Source organism: Phalaenopsis equestris, unplaced genomic scaffold (assembly GCF_001263595.1).
Source record: "Phalaenopsis equestris unplaced genomic scaffold, ASM126359v1 Scaffold000136, whole genome shotgun sequence".
In the NCBI taxonomy this organism is placed as follows: Eukaryota; Viridiplantae; Streptophyta; class Magnoliopsida; order Asparagales; family Orchidaceae; genus Phalaenopsis; species Phalaenopsis equestris.
This window is the reverse complement of record NW_018164578.1, coordinates 41,493-59,777: the sequence shown is the minus strand read 5'-3', so window position 1 is coordinate 59,777 and position 18,285 is coordinate 41,493. Positions and strand designations below refer to the sequence as shown.

Sequence of the window (18,285 nt, the reverse complement as noted above, 5' to 3'; positions counted from 1 at the left end):
GTCATTTATTTACCTGTATTCAATTGGATTGTCATAGGGTTCATTATGAGCAGCAATTTCATACTTTCTTGTGTGAAGAAGAGCTGCAGCAGGTTTTGGAGTCAAGCATTGCTATGTCTTGTAGAATGCAATGGAGATATTGATGTTGAGACAAACAAAAATTCTTTCGTGTGATTCACAATAATGTCTAAGAATTTAGATTCTTTCTTTGGATACTTGCTTTGGAAGGTGGATTGGAGCTGTTGCATGAAGCTTAAAATAGCAGTAGTGTTATCATTTGTGATGACCATGTCATCTACATAAATTAGGACAAAGAGTCTGTGTGTGGTTGTCGAGGAGAGCAACAACGATGGATCATATTTACTAATATGAAAGCCTCGTTTGATGAAGAATGTAGAGATGATGGTGTACCATTAATGAGGCGACCATTTTAATCCTTTGTGTGTGGGAGAATAGCCAAGTAATACACATGGAGTAGAGTGAGGTGCTAACTGCTGAAGTGTCATATGCTTGAGTCATGGGTAGCAACAGCAATCGAATACTCTTAGATGGGAGTAGGTTGGAGGTTGTTTGTACAATTTTTCATAGGGGAGAAATCTGTAGTTCTTTGAGGCATGTAGTTAATTAGATAGAGTGTTATATGGAGTGCATCAACCCAAAAACTAAATAGAACAGAGGCATCATGGAGAAGTGCTTTGGTGGTTTCAATTAGGTGATGATGCTTGCGATGAACGACACTGTTTTGTTTCGGTGTATGCGGGCAAGAGAATTGGTGGAGAAATCCTTTTTGAGATAAGAAAGAGTGAAGAGTGCCATTATTGTATTCCCCACAGTCGTCTGATAGAAGTATTCTGATAGTTGATTAAAACTAAGTTTTGATCATCTTTATGAAGAGTATGCATTTTTGGGTTGTTTCAGATTTATGACGCATTGGAAATAACCAACAAAATTTGGTATAATTGCCAATAAAGACTACATAATATCTATATTCTTGATTAGAGAAAATTGGGGAGGGTGCCCATACAATGGAGTGAATAAGTTGCAAATGTATTTTGTGAGCTTTGTTACAATTATGACTTTCACATGATGATGAATTTAATGAAATTGCTAAAGATGGATTTTTCTTGGTGCTGCGATGAAGAATTTCCATGTGAGGGTGACCTGAGCACTTGTGCTAGATGATTGGATCTTTGATTATTGTAGCAAGGGCTTTATGAGGTACTTCCAAGTGAGAAGTGGGAGCTATGGTATGAATTGAGTACAACTCTTTCAAGCTGTTGTACAACTCTTTCAAGTTATTGCCCCAAAGTATTGTCTGATTTGTCTGAGGATAAAAAATATTGAAACCAACAAAATTAAAGATAATAAAAAGGTTATTATTAACAGTTAATTTATGTACAGAGAGAAGATTATTAGTTAAGGAGGGTGAATGCCAAATGTTGGAGAGTTTAAGCTTATACTCAGGCATATGAAGAATGCCAATAAATTGTCCATTTCCAACTAGTATTTTTGTAGCTCTAGTGGTTGGCATGTCTTTTTGAAGATGGTTGAAAGCAGATGCTAAGTGTGTTGTTGCACCAATATCAAGGAGCCAAGGTGTGGTAGAAGCTTATAAGGCGAGGTTGAATGGTACATATTTAAGGTTTGGACAGTGCCAATGGGCTACCAGCTGAGTGAACTGTCTTATGACAAATTTGACAGATGATAGGGGGTCTGGATTGAGATCTTACAACTTTCATTCGCTGATTGAAGTGTTGATTCCTGCCTCGAACAGTAGATGCATTCTAGTTGCAATTGTGTGTAGTTGTAAGGGCTAAATGTAGGTTGGTAATGGGTTTTTCCTTGAGGTGTCATTCAATTGATTGATCTTTTCAGTGGCTAGCCTTACACAATAGTGAGTAGAAATTGTCTCGGTTCATCGGTAGCAATTGAGTCAGTATTGCTGCTTTGAATGATTGAAATTGCGTTAGGAGTTTGTTAAGTGTGTAAAGAATCACATCCTTAGTGTTTAGGTTGCCTCCAACAGCAGAGAAGTTGTAGACCACAATTTTGATTTTGGCTAGATAATGTGGTATGAATAATTTTTGGCGTAAGTTTAAGACAACCTTCAATTTAAGTTTTCTCCCTTCGAAGGTTGTCACTCTCTATGTAGTGATTTATCATTCCCCCCATCGCTCCCTGTCGATCCACGTTGACCTTCCATGTTGTATCTGCCCCCAATACAACAGTTACTGTTATTTTTCCATGTAGTTCCTCCATTTCCAACTAGGGATGTGAACGAGTCGTGTCAGCTCGAGCCACCCTTAGCTTGAGCTTGAGCTTGATTAGTTTTATCGAGTTTGAGCTCGAGCTCAAGCTAAAGTTTACGAGTTCGGGCCAGCTTGGTTAGTATAAAAGAGAAAAAAAATAATATTAAATTAAGACAGTGTTATAATAAAATAACTAATATAATTAGCAATTTGAAAAGATATAATAAGAAATCACATAACATAAAATACAAATTATTATATTTTAAATATTTTTAATCCTTTAAGGAAAAAGCATCAAATTTAATATATTTTGATCATATTTTATATTAATATTTTCTTAAAAGAGCAGGCTCAAGAGTTAACTATTAATATTTTCTTAAACGAGCAGGCTCAAGAGCTAACGAGTCAAGTCAGGGCTAGCTTGAGCTTGACTTGTTAATCATCGAGCTCTATTCACGAGCCACTTATCGAGCCGAGCTCGAGGCGACTCACGATTTGGCCTGACTCACTTACAGCCCTATTTCCAACCACTTGCCAGCTTTCTAAGCCTTCAATCTAATTTATAATTTTAAAATAAATTTTACTGATTTTGATCGGTAAAAAAATTACTGAAGTTTTACTGCTAAAATTACTTTAGAAAAATAAATTAAATCAAATTCACATAAAATAAATTTAATTTTTTAACTTTTTAAAGAGCACAAATTATATATTTTAATGAAAATTACATTTAAATAAAATACAAATAAATGAAGGATATAAATTCCTAAGATTTTAGAATTCGGGGGATGTGTGTTACGTATGGAAAAATATTTACGTACGTCAGATGCATGCAGAATTGCGTGCGTGTGACGGCTATTCGGGGGTATTGGAGAATTATCTCTCTGTTATTGGGTTAAAACCCCAATAATCTCACAAAATCCTTGGATGACCGAAAAAAAGATGAGCACCGAACCGCAGAATATAGTGGTAGGTTATTGAGAGTTTATTGGAGGTCAAACGACGCAGAATTATGTGTGTATGACGTACTTAGATAGCGCTCGTGCGTATGTCGTGGGCGAGGGAGAGGACGATTGCACCTACATGCCCCTCCTAAATCCATCCCTGATTTGATTATGTATTTTTAAAAGTCAAAAATTTATTTAACACCTCGAAATAAACCTCGTTTAACTTAAACCTATTTTTGTGTTGATGAAAAGGCTTGCTCGAACATGACATCGGAATTCTTCATTTAATTTCTATTTAATATGCCACACATTCAAGAATAAAAAGTTTTGATTTGATTCTATGTTTTTGCTATTTGTTAGAGTTGTCATCGAATTTGAAGGGAAAGTTGGATTTATTGAGGCAATTATATTTTGTTTAGATACTTCAAGAGTTTTTTTTTTTTTTTTTTTTTTTTTTTTCTTTTGTGTGAGATTAAGAATCTATTTAAGGGTGACAGTTTGACGGTGATGCTATTCGCACCATAGTTTTTGTCTGTTTGGATAAATTGCCTTTTTGACAGCATTTTTAAAAAGCTGTCGCTGAAATCTATGTTTTACCATCGGTTCTGACGAAGTGCGGTGACAACTTTCTAACTGTGGTCTAATTTTTTCAAAAAAATAATATATTGTAGTAGCTATGGCAGCTTTTTAAAAATTAAATTATTTTTTAACAATTTCACAATTACTTCTTAATAACTGTAGCTGCCCCAATCACTTTTCAAGTTGTGAAACATGGTATCATAAGAGCTCTATTATATATGAATTGTATTTCGATCCTTTTTAGACTCTGATTCTCACAGATCCATATTTTAAGAGCTTTAATCTTTACATATCTAACACCTGAAGTTCATAAACTTCATATTTAAATGCAAAACATTCAAATCCTTAATATCATAATATATAATTATTATATATAGGATAAATATATACTTTCTTACATAAATTTTCATATCAAAATGCCAAAAATATAAACATTGAATTTTAGTTATTAGCTTGTAAATGCATAAGTATCATGTGGCAAGTAAATTTTCCTTTATGGAACTTTTAGATGACCGAAATAAACTGAAAAGAAAAAAGAAAACCCCACTTTTCCTCCTTATGAATTTTTTTTATCGATCGTGACAATATAACTTCAAAATTTTATTTTTTGGAGATTATAACAATTATCACAAACACTACAGTCATAGCTCGCATTTGAAAGAATTTTTTATTGCCTCAAGACTCCACAAGGTGAGTTGCTTGCGGAATCCAATGAGTGAAGTACAAGTGGAATTGAGTCCCGCAACATATAACAATTAAAAAAGAAACTTGACCCAACCTCAATCAACGCGGAAAATTTAATAGGTACGTTTATCGTGAATCCGACCCGAATTAAATCCCGAAAAATACAAAAACTTACTGTATAACACTTATATTTTTAAAATTTCAGGTTATAAAGTCATATAATTCGGTATAATACAAGATTTTGAAATTTTCATTAACAATATTTCGTTATAACACTTAAATTTTACAGTATAATGCTTATATTTTGAAATTTTCAGGTTATAAGATCATATAACACGATAAAATTTAAAATAACGTGTCAATAATTAATTATAACACGTATTTTCAATATAACGAATATATATCGCAATATAACACGATTATTTTATATTTTGAATTGTATTTATATTTGAATATTTTAATAAGTAACTATTTTAAGATATAACACTTAAAATTTGAAATTTTCAGGTTATAAAGTCATATAACATGATAAAACTGAATTTTGAACTCGTTATAATAACTTAAACTCGTATAACACTTGAATTTTGAACAATAACACAACAATAATGTGGTATAACAATTCGTAAAAACACATGTATTCTCAATATAGCGCGTATATTTTACAGTATAACATGATAATTTAAAAAATAATGTGGTTTAATTAAAGTATAACACAAGATTTTTGATAAATAACGGGTTATTATATGTTATGGTATCCACACTATAATATCATGACAAATGTGCCCAAAGTCATGAACTTAATTCTAAATTAGACCACAATAATTTTGACTTATTTAATGATGACCCAACACATTTATTAATTACATTGTAGTCCCAAAATTAATCCAACATTATTCTGAAAATAATGTGGTTTAATTAAAGTATGACACAATACTTTTGAAAAACAACGCGTTATTAAATACCCGGCGGAATAACACGTATCTGTATTATATTATGGCCAAAAAGTCACTTTTTTCTCTTCTTAGGCGGGGTCGGGTTTTGGATGGGCCGGATCGAGTGTCTTAATTAATTTATTTTACCTTCTAAGATGAGTCCTAAAATTTCACGTGACGAGCTTGCACTCGACTCCGCTTGGAGCCCGACCCTACCCGCGAATAAGCACTCCGTTTGAAAGGGATGGATTTCCGATTAGAATCTCCGTAGTACACCGAGCCCGTCCTATCATTGAATGGCTATCCGCTTAAAAATGGCATTGGATGCTCTGAATATATTGCAGAGAAGCTGCATATGGAAATCGGGACCGGACGCTATCTTTTGTAGTGGCTTCCCTACAAACGATTTAATCAAACCTCAGTGCAATGAATGTGCTTGCTTTGGAATCATTGAAGTCTTGCGGATAAAGCAGACGGATTTTTCGTAGACGCTAATGAACCCTACAAGTAGAGGTTTGATTAACATCAGAAATAGACCAACTAATATTTTGCAAAAATAGAAACAATAATCTAAAGGTTTTAAAGAAATCATACTTTGGCCATTTTGGAAAATGTTTTATTTGAATTTGAAATAATTAAATTCAGCTAAAATTATTAATTTACGTTTTTAGCTTGAGCTTATCGGCTAAACAAAGGAGTCCAATTTAGTCATGAATGATGCGTGTCTATTACTATTTATACATCACTTTATTATTGAAGCTGTCAGCGAACTAAACTTGGGTACATTTTTATTTGGCTTATTAAACGCAACCACGACGAGCTAATTGCATTCCTCATTAAAAAAATGAGATTAAAATAATTATTTAATATCATCTCCTTAAATAATTATTTAAGATCATCTAGTTAAGTTAATACATAAATTGAGCACAGCCAACTTATTGAGCTTTTATTTCAGATCTAATTATCAGAATATCTTGATAATTTAAAATAAGTTAAGAAAAATAAAGCATTATATTAATCCTAAACCGTAAAATTTAAGAATTAAGTCTGCTCCTTCATTCATCTTTATCCAGCTACCACATTAAACACCTCTCATCCATAGGCTCTCAGTGCCTAATCCCTTCCTAATAACTTCTTAATAATTTTTGCGAAGGTTATTGGGGTTATTGCAGACGTTATTTGGAGTGAATATCCTAACACCAGAAAAAAGCAGATGTGAAAGAGTAACCGTGAGGATGTTGACTTCAAATAACACTGAAATAAACTTTGTAACAACCCCTTAATACCCTTCCTATGGGTTATTGAAAAATTATCGGGAGTGAATTACGTACTGCTCGCTATGTAAATTTTTCTCAACTCATAGCCACTAACAGCATCAGCATTTAATTGATGAAAAAACAAATCGAAGGAAGCGATTTTTCTTCAATATCTACAATGGAGAACAGCAAATTAAGAACAAAATTACACCAACGTGGAACAAGAAGCCGTTGAGACGTCAAAGATAGCCGGAAGCAGAAATTTCCTCCCATTAGCCCCATTGGCGTTATAGCTACCGCCCGTTGAAGAGTCAACCATGAGCTCGCCGGCGTAGCCCGGGTACGCTCCCCTGCCATATACTCCTGGGCACGCCGTCGCCGCCTCAAGCGGCGCCGTCTTCGGCCCCATAAAGAAACCACCGCCGAAAGGATTCGTGACTGCGCCGGCGATCATGCTCGCCAGATTCATCACCATTCCATCAACCCCGATATCGCCGTTAGGAGCGACGAGAGGTGGGGCCTGGGGGCCGTACACTGGTTTGTGGAATGGCCACGCACACTGGCCCGGACATTGGACCGCCGAGTTACCCACCCAGATATAGGCGAACCGGCCGGATTTAGATCGGGGTGACGACCCATGGGTCCCGCAACGGTTCATGCAGAATCCTTCCACGGCCACGTCATCCGCCGTGAGCACGACGTTTAAAGCCCGCCGGGCACGGCCTCTCGCCGCGAGGGCGGCTATATCGGAGTTCTTGAGAGATTTACCCAGGGAGTGGTTCTCGTCGAGAATCTGTTCACCGAGGGTGAGCCGAGGTGGCGCCAATTTCGACTGGGTGTAGTACTTCTCGGCCATCGTCCACCAAGTGGACACGGAGGGCTTCGGCTCAGCAGCAGCGGAAAGGGAGGAGATGAAATCTGATAGGATGGCGCGCTGGGATGAGGTGAACTTACCGTACCAGAGAAGGTTGACGGAAATAGGGCCGGAGAGGAGTGCGCCCTGGTGGTAGGTGATGGTGAGAGGCTGCGTTTGCTGGTCCGCTGCAGTGAGCTTACGGGAAGCGAAGGAGGCCCCGAAGAGAAGTTGGGAAGTTATAAAGAGAGAGAAGGTGAGCGAATGATGAAATGAAACAGCCATTATATTGTGAGGTGAGGAGAATGGAGGATTATTTGAGTTTATATAGTGGACCAGAGACAAGGAGAGGCAAGAGAAAGCGCGGAATCAAATAATGGATGAGAGAGAAGGGGAATGCAGCTTACACGTGTGGGGTAATTAGGAGGGGAGGAATGGGACGGGAAAGAGGGGGATCGAGCAAGCTGGATTGTTATGGTGATAAAGTAATGGACGTGGCAATGTGTAGTAAATGGCATTATTGGCGCCGCGGGTTAAGTGCGGAAGCATGTGGGGAGGAGTCATGGATGAGGGTCATGAGGCGGCGTGTTATGGTTGGCCTCTTGCTGCGGCGGCTCAACCGGAGGGGGAGATAGCTGGCGAGGGTTATGGCTTATTATAGTCGAGGCATGCAAGCGGCTAAGGTCTTCGATAATCCACCAAACGATAGCTTCGTTGTCGTTTTTATTTGTATATTACTGTTATTTGTTATTGGTTTATCCATATGATCTTGCACCCACCAAATCGCCAAAGCTATGCATTGCATTTATTTATAATAGACCATCGTTTCAAAAGTAGTGTGATTAAATATAATTTTCAGTCATTTTATATGTTTGATTGGTTTTTTAAATTATGAATAAAGAAAAATAGTTGTGGCTAAAAGCGCATTTGTGTTTTAATTGCTAGTTTTTTAAAGAAAGATTTTTAATTGCTTGAATATATAATGTCCTTAAATTCTTAAAAATAGTGGTGTAAACGAAATTACATGAAGTTGCTCTTTCGAAGCATAGTTTTTTTAAATGTAGTTAATAAATTTTTATTTTGTTAGGTACCCTAGTACCTGTTGTATTTTATTTTATTTTTTCATAATAAGGGTTTGAATCCATCATTTTGAGATTCTACATGTCACCAATAAATGTTCCATCACTTGGTGAGACATAAAGAATGTCTCAAACAAGTGGCCTAAGAGAGAATATCTGAGGCATGTTCGAAGAAGACTTGGGCATATGCAAAATGCTAATTCACCATCCCTGTAATTTGGCGAATGTCTTAACTTACACCAACTAGGGAAGAGCACCGCCTTTCTGTCCTTGCTATGACACAGGCTACACGCTACTTGGAAAAAGAGGGGATAAAGCATTCTTCAACACTTACTTTCTTGTTGTACCCCAACCCTCTAAAAATCATTTTTTTCGCTGCTTTCTTTCAAACAAGTCTTGCCTATGTGGTAAGGGGCTATAGACAATTTTTAATTCAGCCCATCATTCTATTTCCAACTAATATGTTATTTTCAAACACAAGTATTCAATTTCTTTTTCTCTATTAGGAGAAAGCATAACTCTCCGAAAAATTCCCTCCCCAAAATTTATCGGAGCTTAGACTCAATTAGAAATCTAAACCATTCAACGAAGATCGCGTAGAGTCGAAGAAAAATCAGAACAAACTTATGAACAGAAGCACAACAAACTAGAAAAGGACACAAGTACTCAATGCTGAAAATAAAAAAACAATTAAAAAAAAAACCACAGAGTTATCCCACCAGAAAACTTTCACTATGAAAATAATAGGTTTTATATAGAACACACTCAATTTTCTCTCTACTCTCAAGTAAACTTACAAGACCATGGTCTAAACTCTTCCTTCTCCAATCCAACACAAGAAACACACTTCAAGATCAAAGAAATCCTCCTCTGTGACACTTCTAGTCTTCACAGAAACTTTGTTAAAGAACTCTCACATAGAAAGTCGACCTTACATCGCTGAAGTTTGGCTTCTTAGAGCAAAGATTGTAAAAAAAGACTGCTTATGCATTGGACTTGGTGCATAAGCGCCGCGCCTACAGGAGAAAAATTGGTACACACTTGAATTGGGCGTCTAGGTGCCCAAAGTGGGTGCTTATGCTTTCATATGCCGGCACATGAGTGTCTGTCTATCGCCAAGGTGTGCGTTTTAGTGCCCCTAACCCGGCGCCGGGCACTCAGTCTCATGTGGGTGCTTCGCTTCACCGAAACCCAACATTCTCGACTTTACACCTCTTTTCAAGGTACTTCTTTCTTCTATTACGTAATTAATAGCATTTTTGCATTGTATTTTGACAAAGGGTTGTAATCATTTTACTGCTTATATTTTAAGTTATTTAAGTTCTGCATCCAAAATAAATTTCAAACATCCTTGTTCTTATAAACGCCTATATATCAACGAAAAAATTAAACCGTTTGAGATATGTTAAATTAATCCTACCAACAACTTAACATTAATAGGATATCTATTCCAAATCATGTCCAAGTTATGTTGTGATATGAGCGGGAGTTGGTGGGAGCAGTTTTGCGACAGAGAGTACTCGCGATTTTTCGCGATCGGGAGCGGGAGCGGGAAGGCGGACCGAGCTCTAAAACTCAACAAGGTTAATGCATAAATTTAACCTTTCTTCAATCCATAGTTCAGCATTTGATACGGAACAACATAATTCAGAGTTTTCTTTTGTAGACATAAAAATAAATTTCTGATTTTTGAAAAACAAATCTATAAATTAATCTTATTTAATTGAAACTTAACCTACTTTTATTATATTAAAACGAGGCATGTCATTTTTTTCTTAACATCAAATTATCATATGTGAAATATATGCATGAAAAGCCTGCTCGCACCTAATAGAAAAATTATTGTGCGGCGTCCAATCTGGACCGTAAAAAATTCAGAGTGGGTCTAAAAATAAAATAAAATAAATAAATAAAATGTATTTCAGTGATTTAGATCAGACACCGCACATAAATTAACGTGCGGTGTCTGTACACTATAAGCTAAAAAATTCAGAGTGGGTCTAAAAATAAAATAAAAAAAATAAAAAAAATGTATTTCAGTGATTTAGATCGGACACCGCACATAAATTAACGTGCGGTGTACTATAAGCGCTCTATATAACAAGACTTCTTCAAATAGTTTTCTGGCAATGGAAGTTTCATAGCAATCACACAAGGGTTGTAATTAACTTACCAGACTTCTTTAAACTCTACAATAATACGAGCATGTGTTTCGTTGACAAATTGTTCAATTAAATCTCAAGCTTAATAATAATGCTCCCTAAAACAAAAGCAAGGCACCTATGCCTGACTTAATAAGTCTCAGATGCCTCGCAAATAGGCAGCAATCACAAACAGGCAATCTACCTGCTAGCTATGCTCCTATCTCTCAGAATCATAAAGCTCATTAATTTTTTCAATTTTGCGACTTTTTAACTCTAAGGCAAAGTCTTCAACGTACTTTTGCTCCCAACAAAGACGACAAACCGAGGCAGAGACACTCGTACGCTCAGCACGGCGCACGTCCGGCTGATCCCACTACTTCCGTTTCAATCCAAGAAAGCATTGCGGATTTATTAGAAGAAGATAAGCGAAATGCTTCATTAAATAATAATGAAGAGAGCTGACTATATGTATATAAGTAACAGTAATTAATGTAACGAAGGAGCAGCTGGGTGCAGTTTTTTTTAAAATTCAAGTATAGACATTTTATTTTGAAGGTCAAATCTAACACAGCTCACTCGCATGAGGTTGCGAATAGATGCAGTTTATAAGATGCTCTTATGGTTTGTAGTTGTTGTAAACTGCAGTATGTGGAATTACTAGTAAATTAAATGTCTTGTTTTGATTAGTGTAATGAAAGCAAGGGGATGAATCGTAAATGGAACAATTAGAATTATATAGCACAGATTTATGTGGAAAATTATGAACATAAAATTTCTCATTATTTCAGTTTTCATCACATATGCTACATCATGAACCTTTTATATAGAATCCGGTTTACAAACCCTTTAACAATTAGAAGTGGTGATTTTAGTTGCAATGACATGCGGTTAAGTATCAAACTTGACCAAAAAGAATTAGCCAAGCCTCAAATCCGAATTATTTAGCCCGAGTTTGGAGCACAGATTGAGCTTGGCTTATTTTGAATGGTACTGAACTTTGCTTGCACATATATGCACATTTGTGGATGCATAATTAAAGCATGCAATATGATTATGCTTGTGTTGTTATATATATATATATATATATAGGCTCACTGTCATGCGTTTGTTTTAAAATTTGGGATTCATATTAAAAAACGCACAATTGTCCTAATATCTTTTTAAATTTGTTTTAGCAAAATGACTATCTCAGCAGACAATTTTACTCGCTGATGTGGTAAAGTGTCAACTGACAAGATGTCTTAAAAAATTGTGCAATTCGTTTATCAAACTGAATTGGGACTTGATTAAAATCGTTTCATGAACAATGGCCCAACTTCACACTCATATTAACATTCAACCATAGCTATTAATAATAGCAACAATGAATTTTGGTACACCTATCCGAATGGAAGTCTTGACTCTCAAAATTGGCAGGTACGTCATTGACTCTTTCAACTTCACGCTATGAAAAACTCTTTATTACTCAACTTCCGGTCTTTACCGATTTTTCTCTCAACTATATCACTATAATCTATTGGAATATAATCAGTTTGGGATGAGGACAAATACACCACCCAATTCTTGTGTATTTACATAACTAACACCTAAAATTTATTTTTAAGATTTATACCACCCAAATCTTTCATAACACATAAAAAATATCACTATTTTAACTTTAGAAAAAGCATAATACACCTTTTCATGCAAAGGAAAGGTGATATGTATCAAAAAAAATTGAAGTTTATGTGTTAGACATGTAAATCTTTCAGTTTTTTACCAACACTTAGATGATGATGCGGGCCAATAAAGGTATAAATGAAAACTGAATTTAGTTAGAAATGATTTGTAATGAGTAAAAAAAGTTGTTTTCCAATTGAGTCATGAAAAGTTAATATTGCCTAAAAAATAGTTATTTTTGGCAAAAGGTAATTTGTTCAGAAATTTTTTTAATTACAAATATATCTCTAACTCATAGTTGAATTTTGAGTTTCTAAATTAATTTGTGATAGAAAAGGAGAATCATTTTATTTGTAGTAAAATGTTATTATGGTAGGAGTTTATCTGCTAGGGAAATTTTTTTTCACCATAGAGATGCGTCATTCATTTACATTGTTGGTCAGTCCCCTCTTACATGACTGTGTGCTTGTACAATGGTCGAGTTTCTTTGGATTGTATTAATGGCCACATCTTTGATAAGTTAGGCTTCAACAAAGTGGATAAGATAACTATAAAAAACAAATTATATCAAATAATTGTGATAAATAGAGAAGATAATAATAGAAACTTTGAAGGGATACCCTTATAGAAACTCATAATGCCTCTCTATTTGTAAGGTAAGTATATGCAGATATACCTCAACTAATAAGGGATTTTTTTGTCATTTTGTTGATTCTTAAAGACTTGGGATGAGTCATTGATAATCTTTGGATTTAAGATGAAATGATAAGCAAATAAGTCAGTGAGCACAATAAATATATGGATAGCTCTTATAGAAGAAAGTTGAGCAAGTGCGGGCTTAAATATTTAAGAGATTTGTTCATTAGAGGTCTGTTAACAAAATGATAAGCAAATAAGTCAGTGAGCACAATAAATACATGGATAGCTCTTAGAGAAGAAGTTGAGCAAGTGCGGGTTTAAATATTTAAGAGATTTGTTCATTAGAGGTATGTTAACATAACATGATGGTCTTATATTGACAGATATATTCATAGAGTTTAATGACACCCATCATGTGAGTCTATAATGGTGAGCTTAAATCTTTCAGAATAGGGAACTTGAGGATAATATATTTAGAGGCATGTACTTATTCAACTATGATGCTTGCAACCTAATTCTTGCACTTTAATAAGAATTCCTTCCTACCATACAATAAAGTTTATATATAAAAAACATTGTGATCAAGGGTGGCTACTAGTTGAAGCTAGATAAAGTATTGTAATAATTATTGATGGATGAAAGTTATTTGAGCCACACAATATGAATGAGCGGAATTAATGGTGTAAATGAAGTAACTTTTAAGTTATAGAAGAGGAATTTCACCCATGTGAAGTGTTAATAATTTGAATGACCATGCAACCTTATTGATTTTGATAGTGATGTAGATATCAGTAAAATCAAATTAAGGTGAAAATAATTTATAAAAGGGTTGGAGAATTTTATTATCAATGTTGTTTAGTACGATTGTCCTTGTTGAGATGGGAGAGAGTAGAAGGCCTACATTCATAATGGAGGTATTTATTTTTGAAGTGATGAAAAATAGGATGGGAAGTTCTATTATTATAAGCATTCCATTTTTTGGCCAAGAGGTATTTATTTTTGAAGTGATGAAAAATAGGATGAGAAGTTCTATTATTATAAGCATTGCATTTTTTGGCCATTTGGAAATTGCTTAGATAGCCAACAACCATAAGCTTTCGAATAAGGAGAGTTCAAATTAGTGCGTGCTTGAATATTCATAATAATATAAGGATAATAAGAATTTTTCACGCATACAAAAAAAAAAAAAATGTCTCACAACACTTATAATATGTAAGGTTTTTTATGTGAAAAATGTGGAAGGGGCATCTTTGAGGTATATGGCCCAATTAAATGGTTCAACTATGTTTGCTACATGTTATATATAATAAGTAAATTTTCTATTATTGAAGGGATTGCATTGAGAAGTAAATTATTTACAACAATGAAAATTAATGACAATTAACGGAAATTACATACTCTTAATGCAAAGAATGAGTAACGAAGGACATTGGTGATTGTTGGAAGATGAATAACAATGATTATGTTAGTTGATGGTGTGCTACGTAGATAGTTGCTCAAAAAGAGAAATGATAAACAATAATAAATTTTAGTGTTGCTTGACGTTGGTGATGCACACTAGTATTAGAGAACGAGTAATCCCGGGTGTATGTTAGACTTCAAAATCACAAAAGATGATGGTTGTCAGTTTAAGTTAATGATAGGTGATAATAAGTGTTTGAAATATTTTATTGATATCAGTTATTGGAAGATGTTTGACATGAGTAATTGTTGGAAGGTGTTCATTACACCAAATCTTATAATTAGAAAGAAATTGGGTGACAAAAGAAGGTAAGGAAATTTGGACAAGCAAAAATCCTAAGGGTAGTAGGTTGGGTTCCAAACCCTACCTGAATGTTAAACGGTTTAGAAACTCCAACATAAACACGACCCGCTTTTAACCGCCCAACCCGAACCCGAACCTATATAATCTAATTAACATAAGAGCCAACATGTATTCTAGTCAAAATCAGGTGAATTTCTAGTCAATTTCAGGTCAAGCCTGAATTGGCGGGTTACTTTAGAGTTGAAGACTTTTTTTTGAATCACGAGTTAGCAGGTCAATCTCAACCCAACAAAAAATGTTAAACGGGTTGAGATTTTTAACCAAAATGCTGCTCATAAAATTATTCATGTTAACTTGAACCCAAATATTTTAATTTGAGTTTGACGTATGAGGCTAATTTTTAATTTGCTCAATTTTACTGCTTATTTCGATTTATAGAACTCATACTTCTTACCATTAAAGATGAGAATCAAATGGTGTTAACTATGATGTGGCGTTTAATCCGTTTGTTGCCATTTTTCCTTTTTCTGAGAAAAAAAAATTGCTTCCACGTACACTCCATTGAGAAGTAAAATTAGCGCCGTACCATAATTAATTATGATATTAAAATTGTTCGAAACACAAATAAAATTGTTCGAAACACAAATTTTTTTTTTTTAAAATGACTAATGCCTTTTTTGTGATCATTTTTAATTATTTTTTATTTTGTTTTAAGAGCATATTTTTATTTTGCATGCTTTTATTTATTATTTTAAGGAAACAAATTAATTTATTTCAAAAAACAAATTAATTTATGTTAAAAAATTTTATTTCAAATAAAATAATAAAAAAAATTAAAGTTATTTTTAAAAAAAATAAAAGTAATCTCAAATGAATCCTAAAACAAGATTTATTTTAGAGGAAATCTTCATATTAAAAATAGGATGTTAGTTTTTCTCCTCTTCGCTCTTCGCTCTTCACAATTCAGCGCAAAATCAGAACTTCCTTCAGTGCACTCCTGCAAAATAAAATAAAATAATTATAATAAAACTGTCTTGTTTTCCAGCCGCATAAATTTCTTTTAATTTAGCTCGAATTAGGAGAAAATGACCAACTTGCTCCATATTTCTAACTATTAAATAAAGCACTTTTAATCTAAAATTAAGCACTAATTAAACTAAACATATTATATATTTTGAATAATCACTTCACAGATATAATTAACCTGTATTATAGCATCAATAAAGCCCACTGAACTTTACAAAAGAAAAGGCGAATTATCTTATGTTGATACAACTTTTACTATAACAGACACCCAAACAAAAACATTAATTGTAGTAAATTTTAAAATTATAAAAATTATTTTAAATATACATACCTGTTTTAATTGTAGTAAAATTTAAAATTATAAAAATTATTTTAAATATACATACCTTATGAAAATTGTATCTTATATTCATCTTAAAATAAATGAATAAGCATTGCCTGTATGACTTAAAACATGATTGAAATCCATAAAAATATTTATATTTAAGAATATATACTTTTATTTTTATAAAATTTAACCCAAAAAATAAACAACCCGCGTCACCGAGGCGCGCTCATTACTTGTGCCAATCCTTTCCGCGTCACTTCACGCTTTCTTCGTGAACCCCGAGGGGACCGTAGTGATCGGTACAGCTAAGCGGGCGCCTACCTAACTTTCCCGAAATATTCTCCAATTCGCCGCGTTATTACTCCATTTTTTTCTCAAAATTAACAAATATCTAAAGTATCGATTAATTAAATCCCAGCCGTTCCGCCCAATCACCGTTCCGCCCAATCACCGTTCTCAAATTTGAAATTTCTTCGAATACGCCCATGGCTTTTAATTTTCTCACCTTCTGCTCTGTGACTTGTCCCCACAAGTTTTCTCTACGTTAGGGTAGCATAGCACCAAAGCTACAGCTGGCGAGAAACTCTGAGCTGATTAGCTGGCGAAAGCGTAGCTGGCAACGGCTCGTTCGGTGAGCGGAGCAGGTGGACTTAAAATCATTATTAAAAGTGCATTAAGATAAATAATTGAGTGAACTCACAAGCCTTAGATTGCTTTGAGATCTGTATGTTTATCTCCTAATGCTCCGTTGCATTATGCATTAACACTGACACAAAGTAAATCAAAGGACGGATGACGACTTAATATAACTTTAGTACTTAGTAATATTTATATAATTCAGTTAAATTTTAAGTATTTTTAAATAGACGAATCATTATTATTATTTTATTAATATTTGAGCTGACTTTTTCAAAACCGTTCTATTCCTTCGCCGCGCCTTCCTATCAATTAACAGAGTAGCAGAAGATATCAGTATCACCTTCCTCTCCCTATAAAATGCGGGGAATGCTCCCATCATCCACAGCCACAAACGACTTCCAAGTACTCTCCGAAAACTTCACTCTCACAAGAGAATCTTCTCCTCTCTCTCCCTTCCATAATCATCCGCGGCCATGGATTCTTCATCTCATTCCTCGCATCTCTGCTTCTTTCTGCTTTTGGCTCTTCTCTTCCAATCTTCGCTCGCTGGCCGGATGCTCCAGGTCGACTTAGAAAAGCAGCCGCTTACCATCACCTACCACAAGGGCGCTCTTCTCTATGGCCCGATCTCCCTCAACCTCATTTGGTATGGTAAGTTCTCCGCCTCCCAGCGATCCATCGTCTCCGATTTCGTCGCATCCCTCTCATCCGGCTATCACCAGAACAACAAGCCCTCCGTGTCATCCTGGTGGGCGATGACCGAGAAGTATTACGTTCAATCGAAGAAAATGCCGCCTCTTCTCACCCTCGGTGATCAGATTATTGACGAGGGCTACTCCTTAGGCAAATCCTTAAAGAACTCAGACATTGCGGCTCTCGCAACGAAAGGCAGGCCTCGGCAGGCCATGAATGTCGTCTTAACGTCGGATGACGTAGCGGTCGAGGGTTTCTGTATGAGCCGTTGCGCGACCCACGGATCCTCTCCCCGGTCCAAAGCTGGCCGGTTCGCCTACATCTGGGTGGGTAACTCGGCGGTGCAGTGTCCCGGCCAGTGTGCATGGCCCTTCCATCAACCGGTGTACGGTCCGCAGGCTCCACCCCTTGTGGCGCCTAACGGAGACGTCGGAGTTGACGGCATGGTGATGAATCTGGCGAGCATGATAGCCGGAGCTGTTACTAACCCCTTCGGCGGCGGTTTCTTTATGGGCCCGAAGACAGCGCCGCTTGAGGCGGCGACGGCGTGCCCGGGGGTTTACGGTAAGGGAGCGTACCCTGGTTACGCCGGCGAGCTTCTATTGGATTCCGTCACCGGTGCAAGCTACAACGCCAATGGGGCTCACGGGAGGAAGTATCTGCTTCCGGCGATCTTTGATCCGTTAACGGCTTCGTGCTCTTCTTTGGTGTAGATTTTAGCGAGTTGCTGAGTAATTATAAAGGATTATTAGATCATTAGATCTGCATAGGTGGAATGCTTTAAATCTGCAATTCTTTCATTGGTTGAATGTGTTT

The 18,285-nt window shown here is 35.6% G+C and overlaps 2 protein-coding genes across 2 annotated transcripts; one reads left to right on the top strand and one right to left on the bottom strand.

Annotated features, from left to right (window-relative positions):
• Positions 1–6,763: 6,763 nt before the first annotated feature.
• LOC110021600 (protein EXORDIUM-like) lies at positions 6,764–7,806 on the bottom strand. Its single transcript, XM_020720161.1, has one exon. It carries the CDS (start codon positions 7,780–7,782, stop codon positions 6,850–6,852), a length of 933 nt encoding a protein of 310 aa, XP_020575820.1. The 5' UTR covers positions 7,783–7,806; the 3' UTR covers positions 6,764–6,849.
• A 9,333-nt stretch (positions 7,807–17,139) lies between these two features.
• Positions 17,140–18,285, top strand: LOC110021606 (protein EXORDIUM-like). The gene has a single exon (XM_020720166.1). It carries the CDS (start codon positions 17,250–17,252, stop codon positions 18,180–18,182), a length of 933 nt encoding a protein of 310 aa, XP_020575825.1. The 5' UTR covers positions 17,140–17,249; the 3' UTR covers positions 18,183–18,285.

Excerpts from the sequence above, each read along its gene's own strand:
- LOC110021600 (XM_020720161.1), bottom strand. The coding sequence starts at position 7,782 with ATGGCTGTTTCATTTCATCATTCGCTCACCTTCTCTCTCTTTATAACT.
- LOC110021606 (XM_020720166.1), top strand. The coding sequence starts at position 17,250 with ATGGATTCTTCATCTCATTCCTCGCATCTCTGCTTCTTTCTGCTTTTG.